Here is a 21,411-nt window from a genome sequence, read left to right as displayed (position 1 = left end):
ACATAAAGGCAGTTTCTCTGCGGTGTGGCCTGCATCACCTTTTATCTTTGAAGAGATAAAAGGATAGTGAAGCAAGCAGAGAGTTGGGGACCTCATACCACCAAGAAAGCAGCACCGGGAGCAAAGCGCATCCTTTGGACCCGGGATCCCTGTGCCTGAGAATCTGCTCGACTGGGGGAAGATTGAGGAAAAGGACTTTCCTCCAGAGCCAGCAGAGATGGAAAGCCTTCCCTTGGAGTCGATGCCCTGATTTTGGACTTTGAGCCTACTTTAGTGTGAAGAAATAAATTTCTCTTTTTTAAAGCCATCCACTTGGTGTACCTCTGTTATAGCAGCACTAGATGACTAAGACAGGGAGTAAGTAGAGAAGGGGAGCATCTTGGAGCATTCCAAATATTGGAATGAGAAAGACTCAAGGGAGACTGGAACAGAATATCCATGGAGAAAGGAAGAAAACTGAGTCTGTTTTTCTGGCGATCAAGTGAAAAAAGTGATTCAAGAATGAAAAAGTGGTTAAATGTGTCAAGAGCTCCTATGAATATAAGTTAGATGAGGACTGAAAATGGACCATTGGGTTTGGCATTGTAGAGATCTTTGACAAGATTGGATTCAGTGACGAGGTGGGACAAATCTTATTGGAGCTGGATCAAAAGGTAATGGAGTCGAAAAAGTGGAGACGATGGGAAAGAAAACTTTTGCAAGGAATATCGTTATAAAGGTGGCAGAAAATCCCAAAGGCACCAGAAGAAGGAAGATTAAGGAGAGTTTCTATTTAAATATGTGAGATGTTGTTGTTGTTGTTAGGTGCCATCGAGACAGTTCCGACTCATAGCGACCCTATGCACAACAGAACAAAACACTGCCCGGTCCTGCGCCATCCTTACAATCATTGTTATGCTTGAGCTCATTGTTGCAGCCACTGTGTCAATCCACCTCATTGAGGGTCTTCCTCTTTTCCGCTGACCCTGTATTCTGCCAAGCATGATGTCCTTCTCCTGGGACTGATCCCTCCTGACAACATGTCCAAAGTGTGTAAGACGCAGTCTCACCATCCTTGCATCTAAGGAGCATTCTGGCCGCACGTCTTCCGGGACAGATTTGTTTGTTCTTTTGGCAGTCCACGGTATATTCAATATTCTTCGCCAACAACACAATTCAAAGGCGTCAACTCTTCTTCAGTCTTCCTTATTCATTGCCCAGCTTTCACATGCATATGATGTGATTGAAAATACCATGGCTTGCTTCAGGCGCACCTTAGTCTTCAGGGTGACATCTTTGCTCTTCAACACTTTGAAGAGGTCCTTTGCAGCAGATTTACCCAAAGCAATGAGTCTTTTGATTTCTCAACTTCTTCTTCTGTGGTTGTTGATTGTAGATCCAAGTAAAATGAAATCCTTGACAACTTCCATCTTTTCTCCGTTTATCATGATTTTGCTCATTGGTCCAGTTGTGAGGATTTTTCGTTTTCTTTATGTTCAGGTGTAATCCATACTGAAGGCTGTGGTCTTTGATCTTCATTAGTAAGTAGTTCAAGTCCTCTTCACTTTCAGCAAGCGAGGTGGTGTCATCTGCATAACGCAGGTTGTAAATGAGTCTTCCTCCAATCCCGATGCCCCGTTCTTCTTCATATAGTCCATCTTCTCGGATTATTTGTTCAGCATACAGATTAAACAGGTATGGTGAAAGACTACAATCCTGACGCACACCTTTCCTGACTTTAAACCAATCCGTATCCCCTTGTTCTGTCTGAACAACTGCCTCTTGATCTATGTAAGGGTTCCTCACGAGCAAAATTAAGTGTTCTGGAACTCCCATTTTTCGCAGTGTTATCCATAGCTTGTTATGATCCATACAGTCGAATGCCTTTGCATAGTCAATAAAACACAGGTGAACACCCTTCTGGTATTCTCTGCTTTCAGCCAGGATCCATCTGACATCAGCAATGATATTCCTGGTTCCACGTACTCTTCTGTAACTGGCCTGAATTTCTGGCAGTTCCCTGTGGATATACTGCAGCAGCCTTTTTGGAATGATCTTCAGCAAAATTTTGCTTGCATGTGATATTAATGATATTGTTCTATAATTTCCACATTCGGTTGGATCACCTTTCTTGGGAATAGGCATAAATATGGATATCTTCCAGTCAGTTGGTCAGGAAGCTGTCTTCCATATTTCTTGGCCTACATGAGTGAGCACCCCCAGCGCTGCATCTGTTTGTTGAAACATCTCAATTGATATTCCATCAATTCCTGGAGCCTTGTTTTTCGCCAATGCCTTCAGAGCAGCTTGGACTTCTTCCTTCAGTACCTTCGGTTCCTGATCCCATGCCACCTCTTGAAATGGCTGAATATCAACTAATTCTTTTTGGTATAATGACTTTGTGTAATCATTCCATTTTCTTTTGATGCTTCCTGCGTCGTGTAATATTTCCCCATGGAATCCTTCACTATTTCAACTTGAGCCTTGAATTTTTTCTTCAGTTCTTTCAGCTTGAGAAACGCCGAGCATGTTGTTCCCTTTTGGTTTTCCATCTCCAGCTCTTTGCACATGTCAGTGTAATACTTTACTTTGTCTTCTTAAGAGGCCCTTTGAAATATTGTTTTCAGTTCTTTTACTTCATCAATTTTTCCTTTTGCTTTAGCTGCTCGACGCTCAAGAGGATGTTTCAGAGTCTCCCCTGACATCCATCTTGGTCTTTTCTTTCTTTCCTGTCTTTTCAGTGACCTCTTGCTTTCTTCATGGATGATGTCCTTGATGTCATTCCACAAATCATCTGGTCTTTGGTCACTAGTGTTCGGTGCATCAAATCTGTTCTTCAGATGGTCCCTAAATTCAGGTGGGATATACCCAAGTTCGTATTTTGGCTCTCGTGAACTTGCTCTGATTTTCTTCAGTTTCAGCTTGAACTTGCATGTGAGCAATTGATGTTCTGTTCCACAGTCGGCCCCTGGCCTTTTTCTAACTGATGGTATTGAGCTTTTCCATCGTCTGTTTCCACAGATGTAGTCAATTTGGTTTCTGTGTGTTCCATCTGGCGAGGTCCATGTGTACAGTCACCGTTTATGTTGTTGAAAGAAGGTATTTGCAATGAAGAAGTCGTTGGTCTTGCAAAATTCTATCATTCGCTCTCCAGCATCGTTTCTATCACCCGGGCCATATTTTCCAACTACTGATCCTTCTTCTTTGTTTCCAACTTTCGCATTCCAATCACCAGTAATTATCAATGCATCTTGATTGCATGTTTGATAAATTTCAAACTGCAGCAGCTGATAAAAATCTTCTATTTCTTCATCTTTGGCCCTAGTGGTTGCTGCGTAAATTTGAATAACAGTCGTATTAACTGGTCTTCCTTGTAGGCGTATGGATATTATCCTATCACTGACAGCGTTGTACTTCAGGATAGATCTTGAAACGTTCTTTTTCACGATGAATGCAACACCATTCCTCTTTGAGTTGTCATTCCCAACATAGTAGACTATATGATTGTCCAATTCAAAATGGCCAATACAGTCCGTTTCAGCTCACTAATGCCTAGGATATCGATGTTAATGTGTTCCATTTCATTTTGGATGATTGCCAATTTTCCTAGAATCATACTTTGTACCTTCCATGTTCCGATTATTAATGGATGTTTGCAGCTGTTTCTTCTCATTTTGAGTCTTGCCACATCAGCAAATGAAGGTCCTGAAAGCTTTCCACCATCCATGTCATTAAGGTCGACTCTACTTTGAGGAGGCAGCTCTTCCCCATTCCTCTTTTGAGTGCCTTCCAACCTGGGGGGCTCATCTTCCAGCACTATATCAGACAATGTTCCACTGCTATTCATAAGGTTTTCACTGGCTAATGCTTTTCAGAAGTAGACTGCCGGGTCCTTCTTCCTAGTCTGGAAGTTCAGCTGAAACCTGTCCTCCATGGGTGACCCTCCTGGTATCTGAATACCGGTGGCATAGCTTCCAGCATCACAGGAACACACAAGCCCCCACAGTACGACTAACTGACAGACACGTGGGGGGATTAATCTCTAGTCCTTAGAAAATGGAACAGGCTCTGTTCAAAATATAGCTGAACAGCCTGTTCCACTCTTAAACATAACAAACACCCTAATACCTTACAACATATTTTCCCCTATTCAAAATGGATGATTGAGAGCTTGAGATAACATGACATGATGCTCTAAGTAATCCCTAAACATTTTTTTATTACACCAGCTACACTTGTCTCTTACAAAGGGGTACAGAGCTGTCTTAACTCCTGTGGCCTTGGTCTCTCCTTTCTTTTTTGTTCTCTTGAGAAATGGCCTTCAGCCTACAAACCAACAAGAAGGCTGTCTGACATTTTTAATCTATAACTTTCTTACTCCCTATCTCAGCTACAGTAAAAAAAAAAAAATCTTACTCCGTATCTCAGCTATAGTAGACTTGACAAAACAGTTCCACTAGCCGAGAGATTTTTTTGTGAGTATTTTCAGCCTGTTACAAATATACTGATTAGAGCCCAGATGTCTGACATACATATCTTTAGTTTAATAGTTTTTTTTTCAGTTGTTTTGTGATGTATAAGACCATCTGTAGACTATGTGCTCAAAACATTAGGTAACCCTGATCTTCCCCATATAAAACCCTCCCATCAACCCTTTAGATAGACAAAATTTGAAAAAAACTTAACCTTCCTGTGTCTTGAATACCGGTATTCAATAAAGCCCTCTCTTACTGCTTACCTCCTCCTGTCTCAATATCAACTTCCCCACAAGCGACCTGAACCCGTGATTTGTGATAACAGTAGTAATCTCTATGGAAGCAGATCACCACATCCTTCTCCCATAGAGCAGCTCCTATGCTCAAACCACCAGCCTTTTGGTGAACAGCCTAGCACTTAACCACTGGGCCACCAGGGCTCCTGTACCACCAGGACCTTCAAAAGAAGGATAACAGCTCTATACTGTGACTCAACATTCCATTCTGAAGTATTCCATAGATATGAATACCTTTGAAACTACTAAGTTCATTTTTCCTTCATTACAAGTGTTTTAGATCAGGCGTGGCAAACTTTTTTGAAAAGAGCCAGATGAGACACAAATTATGCTTTGCAGGCCATATAGATCTCTGTCGATGTTCTTCAGGGTTTTTTTGTTTGTTTGTTTTACAACCCTTAAAAAAAAAAGAAATTCTTAGCTTGTGGGCCAAAGAGGCCAGCAGAGTTGGCTCACAGGACTTACTTTGCATAGCCCTGTTTGAAATGTTTAAATAAAACAACTTTTTACCTGGAGGTAAAACACAGACACCCTGACTGAATTTTTTAAAGGCATTATTTCACATGTCAACGGTGCCATCTTCCGGCTCTAGGAACTATTTTTGTATGAACATAAAATCAGTTTTTTTTTTTTTCTCCAACGTAAACTTTAAAAAAAACGAGCATCTTTAGCGTGGTTTGAAATAGACATAATTTAAAAAGGAGACGAAGTTACGACCCTCGATCCTACTACTCTGTCTTTCAGTGACTAGATGGTGAACCTTAGACAAACTATACATCCTCTCTGAACCTTGGTTTTCTCATCTATAAGATAGTTCAACAAGGTCATTAATTACGGTTTTTTTTTATTCTTAAATTCCAGATGATTTTTTCCAAATTTTTATGAGTTTATCTATGTTTTTAGCACTCTTACATGGTATATGACACGCTGGTGGCGTAGTGATTAAGAGCTATGGCTGCTAACAAAAAAAGCCGGCAGTTGGAATCCACCAGGCGCTCGGTGGAAACCCTATGGGGCAGTTCTACTCTGTCCTACAGGGTTGCTATGAGTCAGAATCCACTCGACTGCAATGGGTTTGGAGTTTTTTTTTTTTTTTTAAATATGGAATATTAAGTGTTTGGGTGCTAACCAAAAAATCGGCAGTTTGAACCCACCAGCCACCCTGCAGGAGAAAGATGTGGTAGTCGGCTTCTGTAAAGATTACAGCCTTGGAAATCCTATGGGACAGTTCTACTCTGTCCTTTAGGGTCGCTATGAGTCAGAACCTACTCAATGCCAGTAGGTTTTTTTTTCTTTAATATGGAAATAGGCCTATTTATGACACACTTTTTCGTAGTTATCTTTGTTTATGAATATGAGTTCGTTTTGTTATATGTTGTGTTTGAATTTTCTTCAGAAAAAAAAATCTTAATTTATGCATCACCCTGTCCAAATAGCCACCACCCTCAACAACACTTATTAGAAAAATTTTACTGAACTGTGAATAAAAGTAAACTCAAGTAACAGAAAACAATTTTTTAAAAACATTCTGTAAAGACAAGTCTGCATGCTTTGGTTAAGTTGGGGTCAAGGCCAAACTAAGCATTCAAAACTTAATGGAAAAGAAGCATCTCCTAAGCCTCTACCATCCTGTTACTGGGGTGATGACTTACAAGTAGTACAGGCTCAGAGTCTGGGCAGCTCTTTCTAACTTGCTCATGCTTTGACCAATACTATCTCCTATTGCACACTCGGCACCTTGGGTTTACCTGTATTACTCTTTCATTTTTCATTCATATCTGTCATCAACTCTTGTTTCAAAATGCCTTTCTCTGATATTTCACTCTTATTCAGCCTCTCTCGCATCCACCAGGTCGAGATGATCAACTTCCTCGCCCTGCATTATGAAAATAGGCATCGTAGTCTATTGCTTTTCAAAGGGTGCTGTGAGAATTTGCATCACTTGGGATGCTGGTTAAACATGCTATGCCCTAAGCCCCATCCTGTAGAATACCACTGTTCAGCAGAAAAATAACACAAGTGGCATGTGTAATTTTAAATGTCCCTGAAGTCACGTTAAAATTTTAAAACAGATTAATTTTAATAACACATTTTATTTAATCCAATTTATGTCAAAGATTCATTTCAAAATACAAACAAACCCAGAGCTGTCAAGTCGATTCCGACTCATAGCGACCCTGTAGGACAGAGTAGAACTACCCCACAGAGTTTCCAAGGAGCCCCTGGTGGATTCGAATTGCCAACCTTTTGGCTAGCAACCTTAGCACTTAACTACTACGCCACCAATATATATAATCCATTAAAAAACATAGGAATACATGATACTTTATATTCTTTTTTCTGTATGTCTTTGAAATGTTATGGATGTATTTTACACTATTTGCACATCCCAGTTCAGACAAGCACATTTCAAGTGCTCAAGAGCCACATGTGGCTAGTGGCTAGTCTACTGGACTGAATCAAACTGGAAGAGAAGGGAATATAATCCAGGAATTTGTATATTTAGCAAGATATCCAGGGGATTCTTCTACTTAATTTTGAGAACAACCATTCTAGGCTGTCCCGTGCACAATCCTTTCTACCAACATTACTGAACGGGACTTGAAAAAATGTCGCTTTCCTGGTCTCAATCCTGTGGTGCTTGCTGGCCATCCAGTCAGCCTCTAACTCATGGTGACCCCAGGCACAATGGAACAAAGGCCTTTCTTCCTGGTCTGTCTTGGTCTGGAAAGTGCTACTGAAACCTGTTCAGCATCACAGCAACACACAAGCCTCCGCTGACAGATGGTGGTGTCTACACGTGAGGTGCACTGACCAGGAATTGAACCTGTGTCTCCTGTATGGAAGGTGAGAATTCTGCCACCACTAAGACCCTAGAAATCTCTGGTGCCTCCAGCTCAATCAACTCAGATGAGCATTCAAAGCTCGCTAAAAGTGGCATAACCTCATCCATCCAACGTACTCTCCCACTAGGAAATGTATTAGGTTCTACCATGAAGCTACCATGAGGCAAATATTCAAACATTCATTTATGCAATACATATTTGTCAAGCACACATTAATGCCACCATGAATCCTACAGAAATATACAGACTATATAATACAAATCCTGATGAAGCAACTATTATGAGATGCTATCAGAATATACAAGAGAGGACTTCATACAGTGTGAGGAGTCAAAGAAAATTTTTCTAATAGTAACATTTAAGTTAAGAAGGGGTGTGAGTATAACTAGGAATCCGACCATCAAAAAGAAATTTCTAGACATGATGAAAAGCCCTGAGTTTGAAAGAATAATGAAGCAGAGAGGTTAGGAAAGTAATCTGAAAGGATGCTGTGGAGGCAGGCAGAAGGCTGAAAAAGCCTAAGTGGTGAAAATTCTGTTGTTCTTTGTTTTTTTTTTTTTTTTTGCATGTATATTTAAATAAAACAAGACTACAAACTTCTCAAAAGGTAGACTATCCCTTTTATGCGTTATTTTTTACTTATATCTTCTCCTAGAGTACAAAGAAAATATTCAATAAATACTTCGTCAAGGCATGGAAACCAAAAAAAAAAAAAGCCAAACCCACTGCCTTCGAGTCAATTCCAACTCATAGTGACCCTGTGCTTAATGCCTGAAAATTCTGTTAATTTCTAGAATCTCCAAGTTACACTAACAATTATTTGCAGTTTCTGATAATTTAAAAATCATACTATCATGAAACACAAAGAAGTTTTTCCTGAGGTGCTGAGTTTTAACATAAAGTTAGTTCCTTCGAAACAGGCAATTTTTCTATGGGGAAAGGTGGGTACCAAGCCTTACTTACCATTATGATGTCAGAATGCAGACCCCAGCTGAACTCCCTGGAAACCCTGGTTGCCTAGTGGTTAAGTGCTAACCACTGCTAACCAAAACGTCGGCAGTTTGAATCCACCAGGCACTCTTTGGAAACTTTATGGCGCAGTTTTGCTTGGTCCTGTAGGGTGGCTAGGAGTCAGGTTTTGTAAGCGGAGGTCACAGTGGAAGGGTGAAGGACATTTAGCTTCCTTGCCTCTTACTCACTTCCCCTGACATCATTGTTCTTCACATTAAAACTGGTGATTAAAACACTCAAAAGAGACTAAATGATGTAAGATTTTACTGGGTCAACTCAGCCTATTATCCATTCTACTCGTAGTTTGCTCTTCAAACTGATTGAAATACACTATTTCATTGTGTGAAAGGCTCCCAAAATTCCTGCCTTTCTCTCCCACAAGAGCACACCCTGTAGAAACAATCCGTACACTGACAGCACTGGGGCAGAACCTGTGATTCTGAGGGGATATCACTTTAAAGGGGTTTTTATCACTTTCAAGATTAGGTCAAAAGGAAAATTATCTGAATGGTTCTGATCTAAAAGCCAGCCCTGACCTGACTTGAGTCCTTAAGACTCCAGGACTTCCTGAAGTCACAGAGCTTGGAAGTGAGAAGGCCTATGGAAGGGTGGCCTCCAGGAAACAATTAGCAAGACAAGAGGGACCTCAGTTGTACAACGGAAGGGAAATTAATTTTTCCAACAACCAGAAAACCTGGAAGAGAACTCCATATGTCAGATGAAGTCTAATCAGCAGACACCTTGATTTCAGCCTTGTGAGACTCTAAGCAGAGAAACCAGCTATGCCATGCCTTCTGAGTGAGGAAACTGAGATAATAAATGGGTGTTGTTTTAAGCTGTTGAAATTATGCTCATTTGTTATGTATCGATAAAAAATCTAAAACACACACTCAGGCATTTCTCATATAATTAAAGAACATAGCATGTCTGCTGGATAGTCTTTCAGACTTCATTTTACAAATAATTTCCTTCTTAATGACAAACATTAAATGTCCAATGTCTCCTTAACACTCCTCACTGTAACATAAAAAAAACAAAAAAGAAAACTGTTGCCATGAGGTGGATTCCAACTCATAGCGACCCTACAGGACAAACCAGAACTATCCCATAGGATTTCTCTAAGGAGCAGCCTGTGTATTTGAATTGCTGACCTTTTAGTTAGCAGCAGAGCTCTGAACCACTGTACCACCAGGGCTCCCACCCTAACTATTGAATTTGTGAGTCAAATTCACCTTCAGTTTTGAAGGGTCTTTTTGGTGATGTGACCTTAGTTCTGACAAACCACCAAAGGACGGGAGAGTGAACCAAGTACATTTTGCCCAGTGAGACACAGCCCCTGCCACCCCAGGCTCTGCTCCGCTGCTTTTCATGGGGCCCTGAGCTCAAGACGGATATGGCCTTGGAAGAGAAAAGTGGATTTGGGTTCATTCTTTCAATTCCTAATCCAATTTCCTTGGGGAAAAAAAACACGATAGCAGACTTAGCGATCGAGAAATAAATGCTGTACTGTATTGGGCAAATCTGCTGCAAAAGATCTCTTTAAAGTGTTAAAAAGCAAAGATATCACTTTTTCTTTTTTATTGTGCTTTCAGTGAAAGTTTACCAACCAAGTCATTCTCTCATACAAAAACTTATACACCTTGCTATATACTCCTAGTTGTTCTCCCTCTAATTAGGCAGCACACTCCCTCCCTCCACTGTCTGTTTCCTGTCCATTCCCCCAGCTTCTGATACCCTCTGCCCTCTCATCTACCCTCCAGACAGGAACCACCCACATAGTCTCATGTGTCTACTTGATCCAAGATGCTCACTCATCACCAGTATCATTTTCTATCCCATAGTCCAGTCCAAACCCTAACTAAAGAGTTGGCTTTGGGAAAGGTTCCTATCTTGGGGTAACAGAAGTCTGGGGATCATGACCTCTGGGGTCCTTCTCGTGCCAGTCAGACCATTCAGTCTGGTCTTTCTATAAGAATTTGGGGTCTGCATCCCCCTGCTCTGCTGTTCCCTAAGGGGTTCTCTGTTGTGTTCCCTGTCAAGGCAGTCATCAGTTGTAGCTGGGTACCATGTAGTCCTTCCGGTCTCAGGCTGATGCAGCCTCTGCTTTCTCAGGCCCTTTCTGTCCCTTGGGCTCATAATTACCTTATGTCTTTGGTGGTCTTCACTCTCCTTTGTTCCAGGTGAGTTGAGACCAACTGTTGCATCTTGGATGGCTGCTTGTTAGCATTTCAGATGCCAGACACCACTCTCCAAAGTGGGATGCTGAATGTTTTCTTAACAGATTTTATTATGCCAATTGACTTAGATGTCCCCTGAAACCATAGTCCCCAAACCCCCACCCCTGCTATGCTGGCCTTCCAAGCGTTGTTTATTCAGGAAACTTTGCAAAGACCAAGGTGCAGCTGATCCAAGCCATGGTATTTTCAATTGCCTGAAATGCATACGAAAACTGTACAATGACTAAGGAAGACCCCAAAATTGCTGCATTAAAGTTAAAGTGTTGGTGAAGAGTATTGAATATACCACGGACTACGAAAAGAATGAACAAATCTGCCCTGGAAGAATGATAGCCAGAGTGCTCTTTTGAAGCGAGGATGGTGAGACTTGTCTTAAGGATTTTGGACATGCTATCAGGATTTATCAGGAGGGACCAGCCCCTGGAGAAGGAGATTGGAATTAGTAAAATACAGGGTTAGGGAAGAAGAGGAAGACCCCTAACAAGATGGATTGACACAGTGGCTTCAATAATGGGCTCAAATATAGCAACAATCGTGGGGATAGCACAAGACCTGCCAGTGTTTCCTTCTGTCATGCACTGGGTCACTATGTGTCTGAACCAACTGGAAGGCACCCTGACAACATGGGCACCAGGCTCTAGAAGGCAGTGGCTTTGCTGCTCGGCGTGCACTTGCTTCTGGATAAATTTCCACCATGCATCTGCTACTGGGCAACATGAACAAGTATGAAGATCTATGGGGCCACTTTAGGTGCAGCTGATAGGCAGTTTACATTAGTTTCAAAATACCTTTAAAACTCAAAATTGTGCTCCTTGCTCACTCAGTCCATAGTCGCAGTAAGCGGACGCAAAAATAGGAATTGCCCATCTTCTCCACTCTGCCCCATCGAGTCGATCACGAGGAGACTCTATCACCCAAGGAGCAAAAACCCACACACATAACTGAACCCTGAGTAGCAAGGCCAGGTCTACTGACCGCGCCTGCGCATTTAGCCAGCTCCGGCCAGGGCGAGGGAGGGAGGGCGGAGAGGAAGGCCAGGGCGCCGCTGCGTGGGCGGGACCAGGAGATTCACCGCGCCTGCGCGAAGGGCAGGACGGCGGGCTGCTACGTAACGTTTGAAACGAATGGCGGGGAAGCGCTGCCGGAGCCGGGGCAGTCGGTGTTTGCCCGGTGTAAGGCGCGCCTTCGTCTGTGGGCCGAGCCATGGCGGTGCAGCTCACCCGGGAGCAGGGTGTTACGCTCCGCGGAAGCGCCGAAATCGTGGCCGAGTTCTTCTGTAAGTCCTGGTGCAGGCCAGGGTTGGGGAGAACCGAGCCCAGGCCGTCCCGTAGGCCCGCGGCTCGGCCTTCGTGGTGGGGAGCCGGGATGGGCCGGAGCGGCCCTGAATCCGAGCCCTCGCGGCCCCGCGCCGTCTGCCGGCGCCGAGGAATCGGCGGAGAGGCGGATGCCGGCGCCTAGCTCGGGACGCGTTGCTAATGGTGGGGGACAGGGCTGGGCGCTGCGGGGGCCGCCTCCGGTTCAGCGGCTTCACCTGGAGCGGTTCTTTGGTCGGACTCCGCAGCCCCCTGAGACCTGGTACGGCTGAGCGGAGACCCAGTGTGTGTTTTGACCCAGCCCCTGCCCCGCGTTGGTTCTGAGGCAGGGCACAGTTCCTCAGGCTTTGTTTGGATAGCATTGTCCCGGACCAGGCCAGCTGTGTGCACGACTTCTACTAGAGCCTGGCAGGACATGAGGGGAGAAAAGGAGGAAAAAGAGGAGAAGCTTGTCTGGAGCAGTTGACCCGGTCGGTCCAAGCCTGTTTTGTATCTTCTAACCATGTAATCTGAATTTAGTCTTGGATTACAATGAGACTAAATGTGGTAGTGGTGGGTTAATGCATTTTGGCGTTTAATTTGTCCTTTATTGCCACGTGAACGCATATATTGCTTTCTTTTACCCAGATGCAAGATTTTATGGACCTTTAATGCCACTTTGTACAGACGTACTCTGCCTTGAGTAAGACAAGCGAACCTGTGTTTCAGCATTTACAGTTTTACACCATTAATGAATCCATAACCCACCACATAAAAAAAATAAAAATAAATTTTTTTCCATCTAAATATGGTTTATTTTCTGTAGCTACAAATGATAATGACTTTAACGTTTCTTTTGCTTTCAGCTTTTGACATTAACATCATTTTATATCAGTGTGGCATATATCCATCTGAAACCTTTACCTGAGTGCAAACATATGGACTCACCTTGCTTGTGACTGCTGATCCTGAACTCATCAAATACCTAAATAATGTGGTGGATCAACTAAAAGGTATTTAATAATTGAAAGCACTTTCAGTTTTGCAGCCATTTTTGTATCCACATTGCCTGTCATCTTGGTCGTTTTTCAGCTTCCTATATAGAAGTGTAAAACACACTGCCTTCTGAAATATACAGTGGTTTTCAATTGGGAGAAAGCACAGAGTGTATAAATTAAATCCTTTTCCACCACATTCTGAGGTGGCTGAGTATTTTGACGTTAGGAATATGATATGACTTGATAAATGTCTCCATCAACTCTCTTAGAATGATTTTTGCTGTAATTCAAAAGTTCATATGGACAAATGGTACAAGTTAGAACTTCACGTAATTATGATAGTGTTTGAGAAAACGACGACTATACATTCCTAAAATGATGCTTTCTCTGTAGCCGCTGAGATTTTAAAGTTAGTGTTAGAGAAACATCAAGGAAAATAAAATACTAAAATACTAAACTTGGGTTTCTGGGACTAAACTTAAAAAAAAAAAAAAATCCTAAGTAACAGAACACCCATTTTTTAGCTTTTTCCCTATATCTTTGTTTTTAATCTGCCTGTGACTGAGTCTCTTTTACCTGAACCCTCAATTTTTTCTTTTGCTCAAGAAATTGCTTTATTACCTGTTGTACCAGTACTGTTCTCCATGTATTTTTTTCCTTCTAGAATTTCTGATAGTTTCCCTTTCATGTTTCAACTTCCGTTTCTCCCCATTAGTTCTTCCAAAATACTAGTTTGTCTTTTAGCAGTGGCCATCCTTTTTCTTTTGAATTTTTAAATTCAAAAATTGTTTTTTGTATTGTTGTTTCAGAATATTTTCATGTTCAGTTGTAGCTTCATTTTTTAGTTTTTATTTTATTTTATACCTTTTCTGTTTTAATATGCCGTTCTGATAATGGCCATCTGACATTCGTTAGCTTGATACCACTATGAAGCTACGTTATCCTCTAGATAAGCTAGTAACATTTCCCTGCCATTAATATCTGCATGAGTAAAATCCCTACATACTTGTGCAGGTCTGCATGGAAGGATCTCAAGCAATGGTGAAAAGGCAAGGAAAGGAAGATAGGAGTACAGAGTTTCTCAGCCTCAAAGAACTTATGCTTTAGTAGGTCAGTGCTATCAGAATAGCAAGATTGGGGGACTGTTGGGGGTGTGGTAGTAGATAGCAGTCTCAGGTGCAAGCAGGAAGCATGTCATTAGGAGTAACCTCGCTCTCCCAAAGTTGCATCCAAAGTTATGGGTCAGAGGGTTAGGGCTAAATCTCCCGTAGCCGTTCATAGAGCTACACCCAGGTGAATTGGCCTAGAACCTGCATAGATCTGTAGGTATAGATCTGTGTCTTCATCTCAATTTGATGGAGAAGCAAGCATTGCCTAAGCCACTGGTTCATTGGATTATCTCTTTCGAGACCACTCAAATGAAATTCCACCTCAAATGTATCTGGACTTCCTGTTTAGCTTGTTCCCTCTTTTGTATTTATTAAAATTGAGGAGTTATTCTTTGAGGCAAATTGTTTATCTGTTTTGAGTCCCGTTGCTTCTAGTGTCCTCAGGGACTTTACACTACTTTTCTCCTATTTTTTATTTCTGTTTTGATTGGGATTCTTCCCAATGACATCATGTCTCCAATTGTCAAAGAAGAAAAATTGCTGCCTACCCGAAATCCCCTTCAAATGACCACCCATTCTCCTTTTAAGAGCTAAACCTTTGATGGCAAGTTGTTGATATATGCCAGGAGTCCAGCTGGTGGTCTGTTTTTGTACTGCTTGCAAACAAAACAGACACCTAGGTGGCCCACATAATCTGAAATATTTACTGATTACTAAATGATTTTCTGTTTCTTGACGGAAAACTTTGCTGACTCCTGTATATGCTATATCAGTTTTCAAAGTTACCTCAGAGCTCAATCTGAGGCCCTCCTCTCACTTTATAATCTCTCTAGATGATCTCTGACATGTTCTGATAAACTTTGTGTAGTTGACTTTTTATATCTAACCCAAATCTCTCCTAACTCCAAACTTATATACCCAATGGCTTTCTTACGTAACTATCCCGGAGATACTTCCGACTCATCATGTTGAAAACTGAATTTAAGATTATCTCCAAAAGTGCTCCACTTTCAACTCACTTTCCTAGCAGTGGATGGCTCAACCATCCAACCTGCGATACAAGCCAGAAACCTGGGAGGTATTCCTGACTTGTTAGCTATGCGGGCTAATCCAGTAAGTTTTGATAAATTTCACCATGAAATCCCTTGAATCTGTCTACTTCTCCATTTCTACCAATATACCTCCTACATGCTTTAATGATCTCATCTTGCTTAAACTACTAAATGAACGAGTTAGTGTCTAAAAACCAAAAATCCAAACCCGTTGCCGTTGAATCGATTCCAACTCATACTGACCCTATAGGACAGACTAGAACTGCCCCATAAGTTTCCAAGGAGCAGCTGCTGAATTTGAACTGCCAACCTTTTGTTAAACAACCTTTTGGTAAGGGAGTAAGGGATCTACACTAATGTCTAGATCCTCTGTAACCCATTTTCAAAGTGATAGTTTTGAAATGTAAATCTAATTATATCACGTCCTATTTCAAACACAGTGATGACTTCCCTGGTTCTTGAGATACAATTTCATTTGGCCCACCTGGCCTTGTATGGTCTGGCTCCTGTTTATCTTTCCTGCAGTTGTACTGGCTTTCTTTCAGTCCTATAGTCACGTGCTGTCACCCTCAAGTACTTAAGGCCTGTACCTTCTTCCCTTTCCTTGTGCATATTTAATACTGTTTGCCCCTCAGAGCTAAGCTGAAGCCTTCCCTGTCCTCCCTGATTGGGCCAGTTTTTCCTATTTAAATGCTCTTCAGTGTACCATTTCTCCTTCACAGCAGTCAATGCAGTTGTAATTTCACATTTGTTGGTGTGGTGATTAAATCAGTTCCCATCTCCTACACTCCTACCTTGGTTGTGGATGAAAATCTCTCTTGCTCACTGTATCCTCAGCAGCGAGTACTGTACTTTGTAGAAATACTGAGAATTTGAAAAGAGGAGCTGGATTATTGATGTGATAAGTTTTCTGAGCAGAAGGGACGGGGTACAAAATACCAGTGGTAGGAATTGGCCGAGGGTAGGACGAGAGACCTGAGAAGGTAAGAGTTGCTTTGCAATGCAGTGGACCAAAAAAGATGCCTTGTTTTGTGTTGCAGAATGGTTCTACAAATGTTCTGTTCAGAAACTGGTGGTAGTCATCTCAAATATTCAAAGCAGTGAGGTCCTTGAAAGATGGCAGTTTGATATTGAGGGTGACAAGACTGCAAAAGATGACAGGTAAGTAAGAAATGATTTTTGCTCTGATAAGCCTTTTCCAAAAACTTGTTTTCATTACGAAATGAGTTCTAAATGTATTGAACTAGTTTCAGGTAAAGTAAATGGCATAAAGTGTTTCTGTCAGTTTAATTTAATCTTCAATCTCCTGTGGAAAAGAATTGTGCTCAGTTGAGCGCATCATGGATTTGTGTAGATGGTATTCTCTAAGCTAATGCCTTAGTTCATAGCATCGAGTTCTAAATTTTAATGTTTATGGTGCTGTATTCAGAACTCTACAAGACAGAATAGATGGGGCATTTCAGGAATGTACCTATATGTAAGGGGTTTTCTTAGGCTCTTCCCCAACTAAAGATGTGACTCTGCTTTATTTCCTTTAATGTCATGAACTTGCTAAGACATGTTCATGACCTAAACGTCATAAGTGACTGAGGGCTCAAGACTCCTGGATGGAAATGCCGATCATTCTCTGGTGATGTCTAGCTTTGTCCGGGACGTGCTTATCTGCCAACTCTTAACCATAGTTATGTCTCATAATGAAATGTACTTTGCTCCTGAAGCCTTTAGTTTAGATCAGGAAATTTTTAGATGATAAAAATAATTTGACATACAACTTTAACATTTTATTTGAGGCACTTGGGTGTTAGACTTTAGGCATTTCTAAAATCCAAAATGATATTGCTGATTAAATATTTTTGATCCTTCCTGTTATTTTAAGAGATGCTGAAGTTTTCCTAACTTAGAGAGGTTGGCAAATTTTCTAGTCATTTGACAATAAATGATATGATATTGATCTTAATAGATGACTGAAAGGATAAATGAAATAAATAAGGATATTAAAATTATGCCTACTAGGCTGTAGGTCATAAATACTTTTATTCGTTATTTTTTAAACTCTTCTTATTGCATTACACATTTGATTTCAGAAGCACTTAAGCAGGTAAATACTCTTGGTTACTGAGAAGTTTTAAATAACCTCTTGAAACCTGAAATGCGTGAATTGATTTGGTTTCTTCCTAGTGCAGCCAGAGCAGAGTCTCAGAAAACTATCCAAGATGAGATCCGTTCAGTGATCAGACAGATCACAGCTACAGTAACATTTCTGCCGCTGTTGGAAGTTTCCTGTGAGTATTTACACAGCTCCTCATTCATTTAAAGTTATAATGGGGAAAAGGCTAAACTACTGTTCAAGAATCACCCTTTATTCAGTTTTTTGTTAATTGTCAGTATCATGTGATATAAACGGGGGACAAAGCATTGTAAAGCAAAAAGTAAAGATTGGGGTATTGCAGGGAAAAAAAATGAAAACTTTTACAATACCCGTTCTGGTGTAATTCCTTTTGCTATTTTCTATGTGTTAAGATTTTAGGTGTAAAATTGTGTTTTGCTCTTCAAACTTAGTTATTCTTTCATTTTCAGGTATTTACTGAATGCCTATTATATGCCAGGGAGTGGTCTGGGTACTGAAACATAACAGTGAACAAATCAAGATGTTAGCTCTCCTATGGATTACATTGATTACATTCCTTTTTTTCCCATGTGATGATACACTTATAATATTTTTGATGATTTTCTGTTTATGAAAAAAAAGTCTTGAAGTTTTCGTAAGATATGATAGGAGGTTGCAGTATTTTCTGTATTAAAATTTATTTTCATTGAGGAAAAGATACTATCTAATGATTAGAGGCCAAGCTATCCTGTCTGAACGCTATGGGTGGTTCAAAAGGTGAGACAGACAGGGAAGGTTGTTTTACATTTGAAAACATGGTGTACTTTAATGTATTTTTATCCCCAATTTAGGTTCATTTGATCTGCTGATTTACACAGATAAAGATTTGGTTGTACCTGAGAAATGGGAAGAATCAGGACCACAGTTCATTATCAGTTCTGAGGAAGTCCGTCTTCATTCATTCACTACTACAGTCCACAAAGTAAATAGCATGGTGGCCTACAAAACTCCTGTCAATGACTGAGGGATGAGCTGAGAAAAATAATGTACTTGCAATTCTCAAATGTGTTTTCCTAAAAGGAAGTCAACTACAAGTTGATATGTTTTATTTTGCTGGTGAATTTTTAGGTGGGGAAACAACATTTTACCCTACTGAAGTGTGCATCATCCATTTTTTGTACCTGTTTAATGTTCCATGGAGTTGACATCATCAATTTGAAGAGATGATGACATTATCCCCTCATGAATGTATTTGGCTAAATAGATGAGCACAAAAGCATCTTGCACGTTGTTCTAATGTCAGTTCTTTTGAAGGTGGCAACGGTAGTTGGAAAAACTTTCAGTATAAAGCTAAATAACTTGCTAAATCAGACATTTTGGTCAAGTAGCTTGAGTCAGAATATAGGTAGGGTGATATTTAATTGTAAATTACTGCAGAAATAGTCAGACTATTCAGAATCTTTGTTTACATCCTGAAAATAACTAATATAATCCATAAGTCAAGAAATATTGAGGTCCGTCCAGCATTTTTTTAGATCTAGAGTTCCCATGTTGAAAACATTTCCAATTATTTGACTTTATATAACTTTACCTATGAAGCTTTGAATGTTTCTACTGTTTAATTTCCTGTGATAGAGAACTCTTTGAAAATGTCCTTTTACGTTTGATAAAGTCAAGCTTTTAATGACAATGGTGAAATAAAGTTAAATTTTTATGTTTTAAATTTGTCTTAAAATGTTTTGATACTGGTGTTAAATGGTAGGTGGGATGGGTTCAGTATTGCCCATGATTTTTTTGTGTCACCTAGGCTATAGGTCCAAAGCATACAAAGACAAGGAAATCTTGAATCTGTTGTGTTTGGTTATACCACTTTAATCTCATAATAATCGACTTAAAATAAATGTTGATTGTTTGTATAACAAGAGATATGCTTTTTGGAATTAGTTCGGTTTAGCGAATGTTGGATTATAGTACCTTTAGGAGTCCCTGGGTGGCGCAAAAAATTAAGCACTGGACTAGTAATGAAAAGTTTGGTGGTTCAAACTCAACCTACAGGCAACTCGGAAATAAGGCCTGGCAATCTGCTTTCAAAATTTCAGAGCCTTGAAAAATATGGAGCAGTTCTACTGTGTGCACGATGGGTTGCCATGAGGCAAAATCAACTCGAGGGCAACTAACAATAACAAGAAAGTGCCTTTCTACACTCTTAGCCTTACCTTCTTGACTTATGTGTAAGATTTCTCACAATATCCTTAATACGGCCTTTTTTTTACTCTCAAGTTCGTTATCCTTGTATACTTATACAGCTTGCTTATCCCTGTGCCTGCATTAATACTATCATCAGGTGTGTTCTATCTAGTTCTCACCTATTTTTCCAAGGTCAATTTATTGCAAACTTCAAAGAAATCTTTTATCATCTATTCTTAATCTCATCTCTTTTGTAGTAAGTGAATTTATTACGTAGCTACAATGTCCATTGGACACTGTTCTCATTTAACTTTCACTTTTCAGTGAATACACATAGCCTGTATTCATTTATTCAAAAATTACATGTTGAGCGTCTATTAATGTGCAAAAATACTATGTTGCAAGTGTCAGGATGAATGAAACAACGTTCTGGCCTTTCTGAAGCTTAAAATCTTAGGAGGCAAAGGAAAATACATTGCAGAGGACCATAAAGTAGCCACACATGTCATTTAATTATGTATTTCTTTGTCTTCATTACTTCACTTGATGAATCATATCTTTTTGATCCAATTGCATACTTTTTAAGAACGAAGTGCATTGTCTTATATTCCTTCATCTCAGTGCTTGGCAAATAGATGCTACTCTTTGATGGTGGTTATAGTGAATGCTCTTAAGAAAGCCCATACCCTAAGAAGCTGTTGAAGCTACCTAAATGAGGCCCAGGTGGCTAGAAAGGGTTACCCACAAGTCTTTTCTTGAATAAGAAAAGTAATAGTGCAGAAATGGAAGTGATTTTGAATTAGGTATAATCAAAAGTCTGTAGGTATCCAAACAACATACAGTGTAACACAAAGTGGACACTATTAAAATTAAAGCATTCCTTTGAATTCTTGGATAGTTCATAACCTCTAACATTTGAAATATAGGTTGAGAAGGAAAGCAGAAATAGAACATTGGAATAAATAAGGAGAAATGAAAATTCTGGTTGTATTTTTAGGAAATATGTTTGAAAATCTTTAAAGAAAGCAAGGACTATTTAGCCTTCAAGAAGCATTGAATGCCTATGTAGTAAACAATGGAAATGGTAAATAAGATGTGGTTCTTCCCCAAAGGAGCTCACATATTACTGATCACAGTAAAATTTCAGGCATTCATGTCTTTATTTGGCGAATTAAATGATCTTGTTTTAATTTGTGATTTAGTATAGCACTGACTTCTTTCTCCTTTAAGAGACATCTCCAGAAATGAATGCTGTGAATTTTAATGTTTCTCATTCAAAATAGTTTTAATGATAGGAGCTTCTGTCCTGTGGTCTATAGCTGCAACTCTGTAGTACCAATTCTGCATCAGGTAAGCTCTTGTTTTGAAAATAAAAGCTAGTTTAGGGAAGGTTTGATGGAAGAATGTTAACTGCATAAGGAATCAAAGGCTGAAAACCTGAGAAGTAGGGCAGCTTTAGAGTCCTCAGTGACAGCAACTGTGGATTCTCTATCTCTATGTAATAAATAGACCTTTCCCCAAATGACCTTGCTTGATGGATTCAAGAACAATGTCAATGGAAAGCTTTGTTTGTCTTTCAGTTTGAGAATTAAGAATGTAAAACTGAAATCACATTTTCAAAGGTTCAGCATATACTTCAGTCACTTCATCTCAGCTAATAACTGTTAACAGATTTAAATTTTCCAATTTTACATTTGCATGACACTGTTTACTGTTGTAGGGTTCTAAAGACCAGGCTATGTATCAGTTAAGAAATAAACATGTTGGAATTGAATAGGAGTCAAGCTACGAGCTTTATTGTTAAAGCGAGATTAGAAAACAG

At 40.2% G+C, this 21,411-nt stretch overlaps 1 protein-coding gene across 1 annotated transcript in view; it reads left to right on the top strand.

The window, feature by feature from the left end:
* Positions 1-21,411, top strand: part of LOC126077506 (mitotic spindle assembly checkpoint protein MAD2A-like) — a 214,769-nt gene that overhangs the window by 87,678 nt on the left and 105,680 nt on the right. Inside the window, exon 2 of the mRNA XM_049887049.1 lies at positions 14,149-16,456. Within this exon, the coding sequence (XP_049743006.1) occupies positions 16,296-16,456 (161 nt within the window). The 5' untranslated portion in view covers positions 14,149-16,295. The remainder of the gene's footprint in view (positions 1-14,148; positions 16,457-21,411) is intronic.

The sequence above is a fragment of the Elephas maximus genome, chromosome 5 (assembly GCF_024166365.1).
Source record: "Elephas maximus indicus isolate mEleMax1 chromosome 5, mEleMax1 primary haplotype, whole genome shotgun sequence".
Lineage (NCBI taxonomy): Eukaryota > Metazoa > Chordata > Mammalia > Proboscidea > Elephantidae > Elephas > Elephas maximus.
The sequence above is the reverse complement of the archived record's forward strand: the minus strand, read 5'-3'. Positions and strand labels throughout refer to the sequence as shown.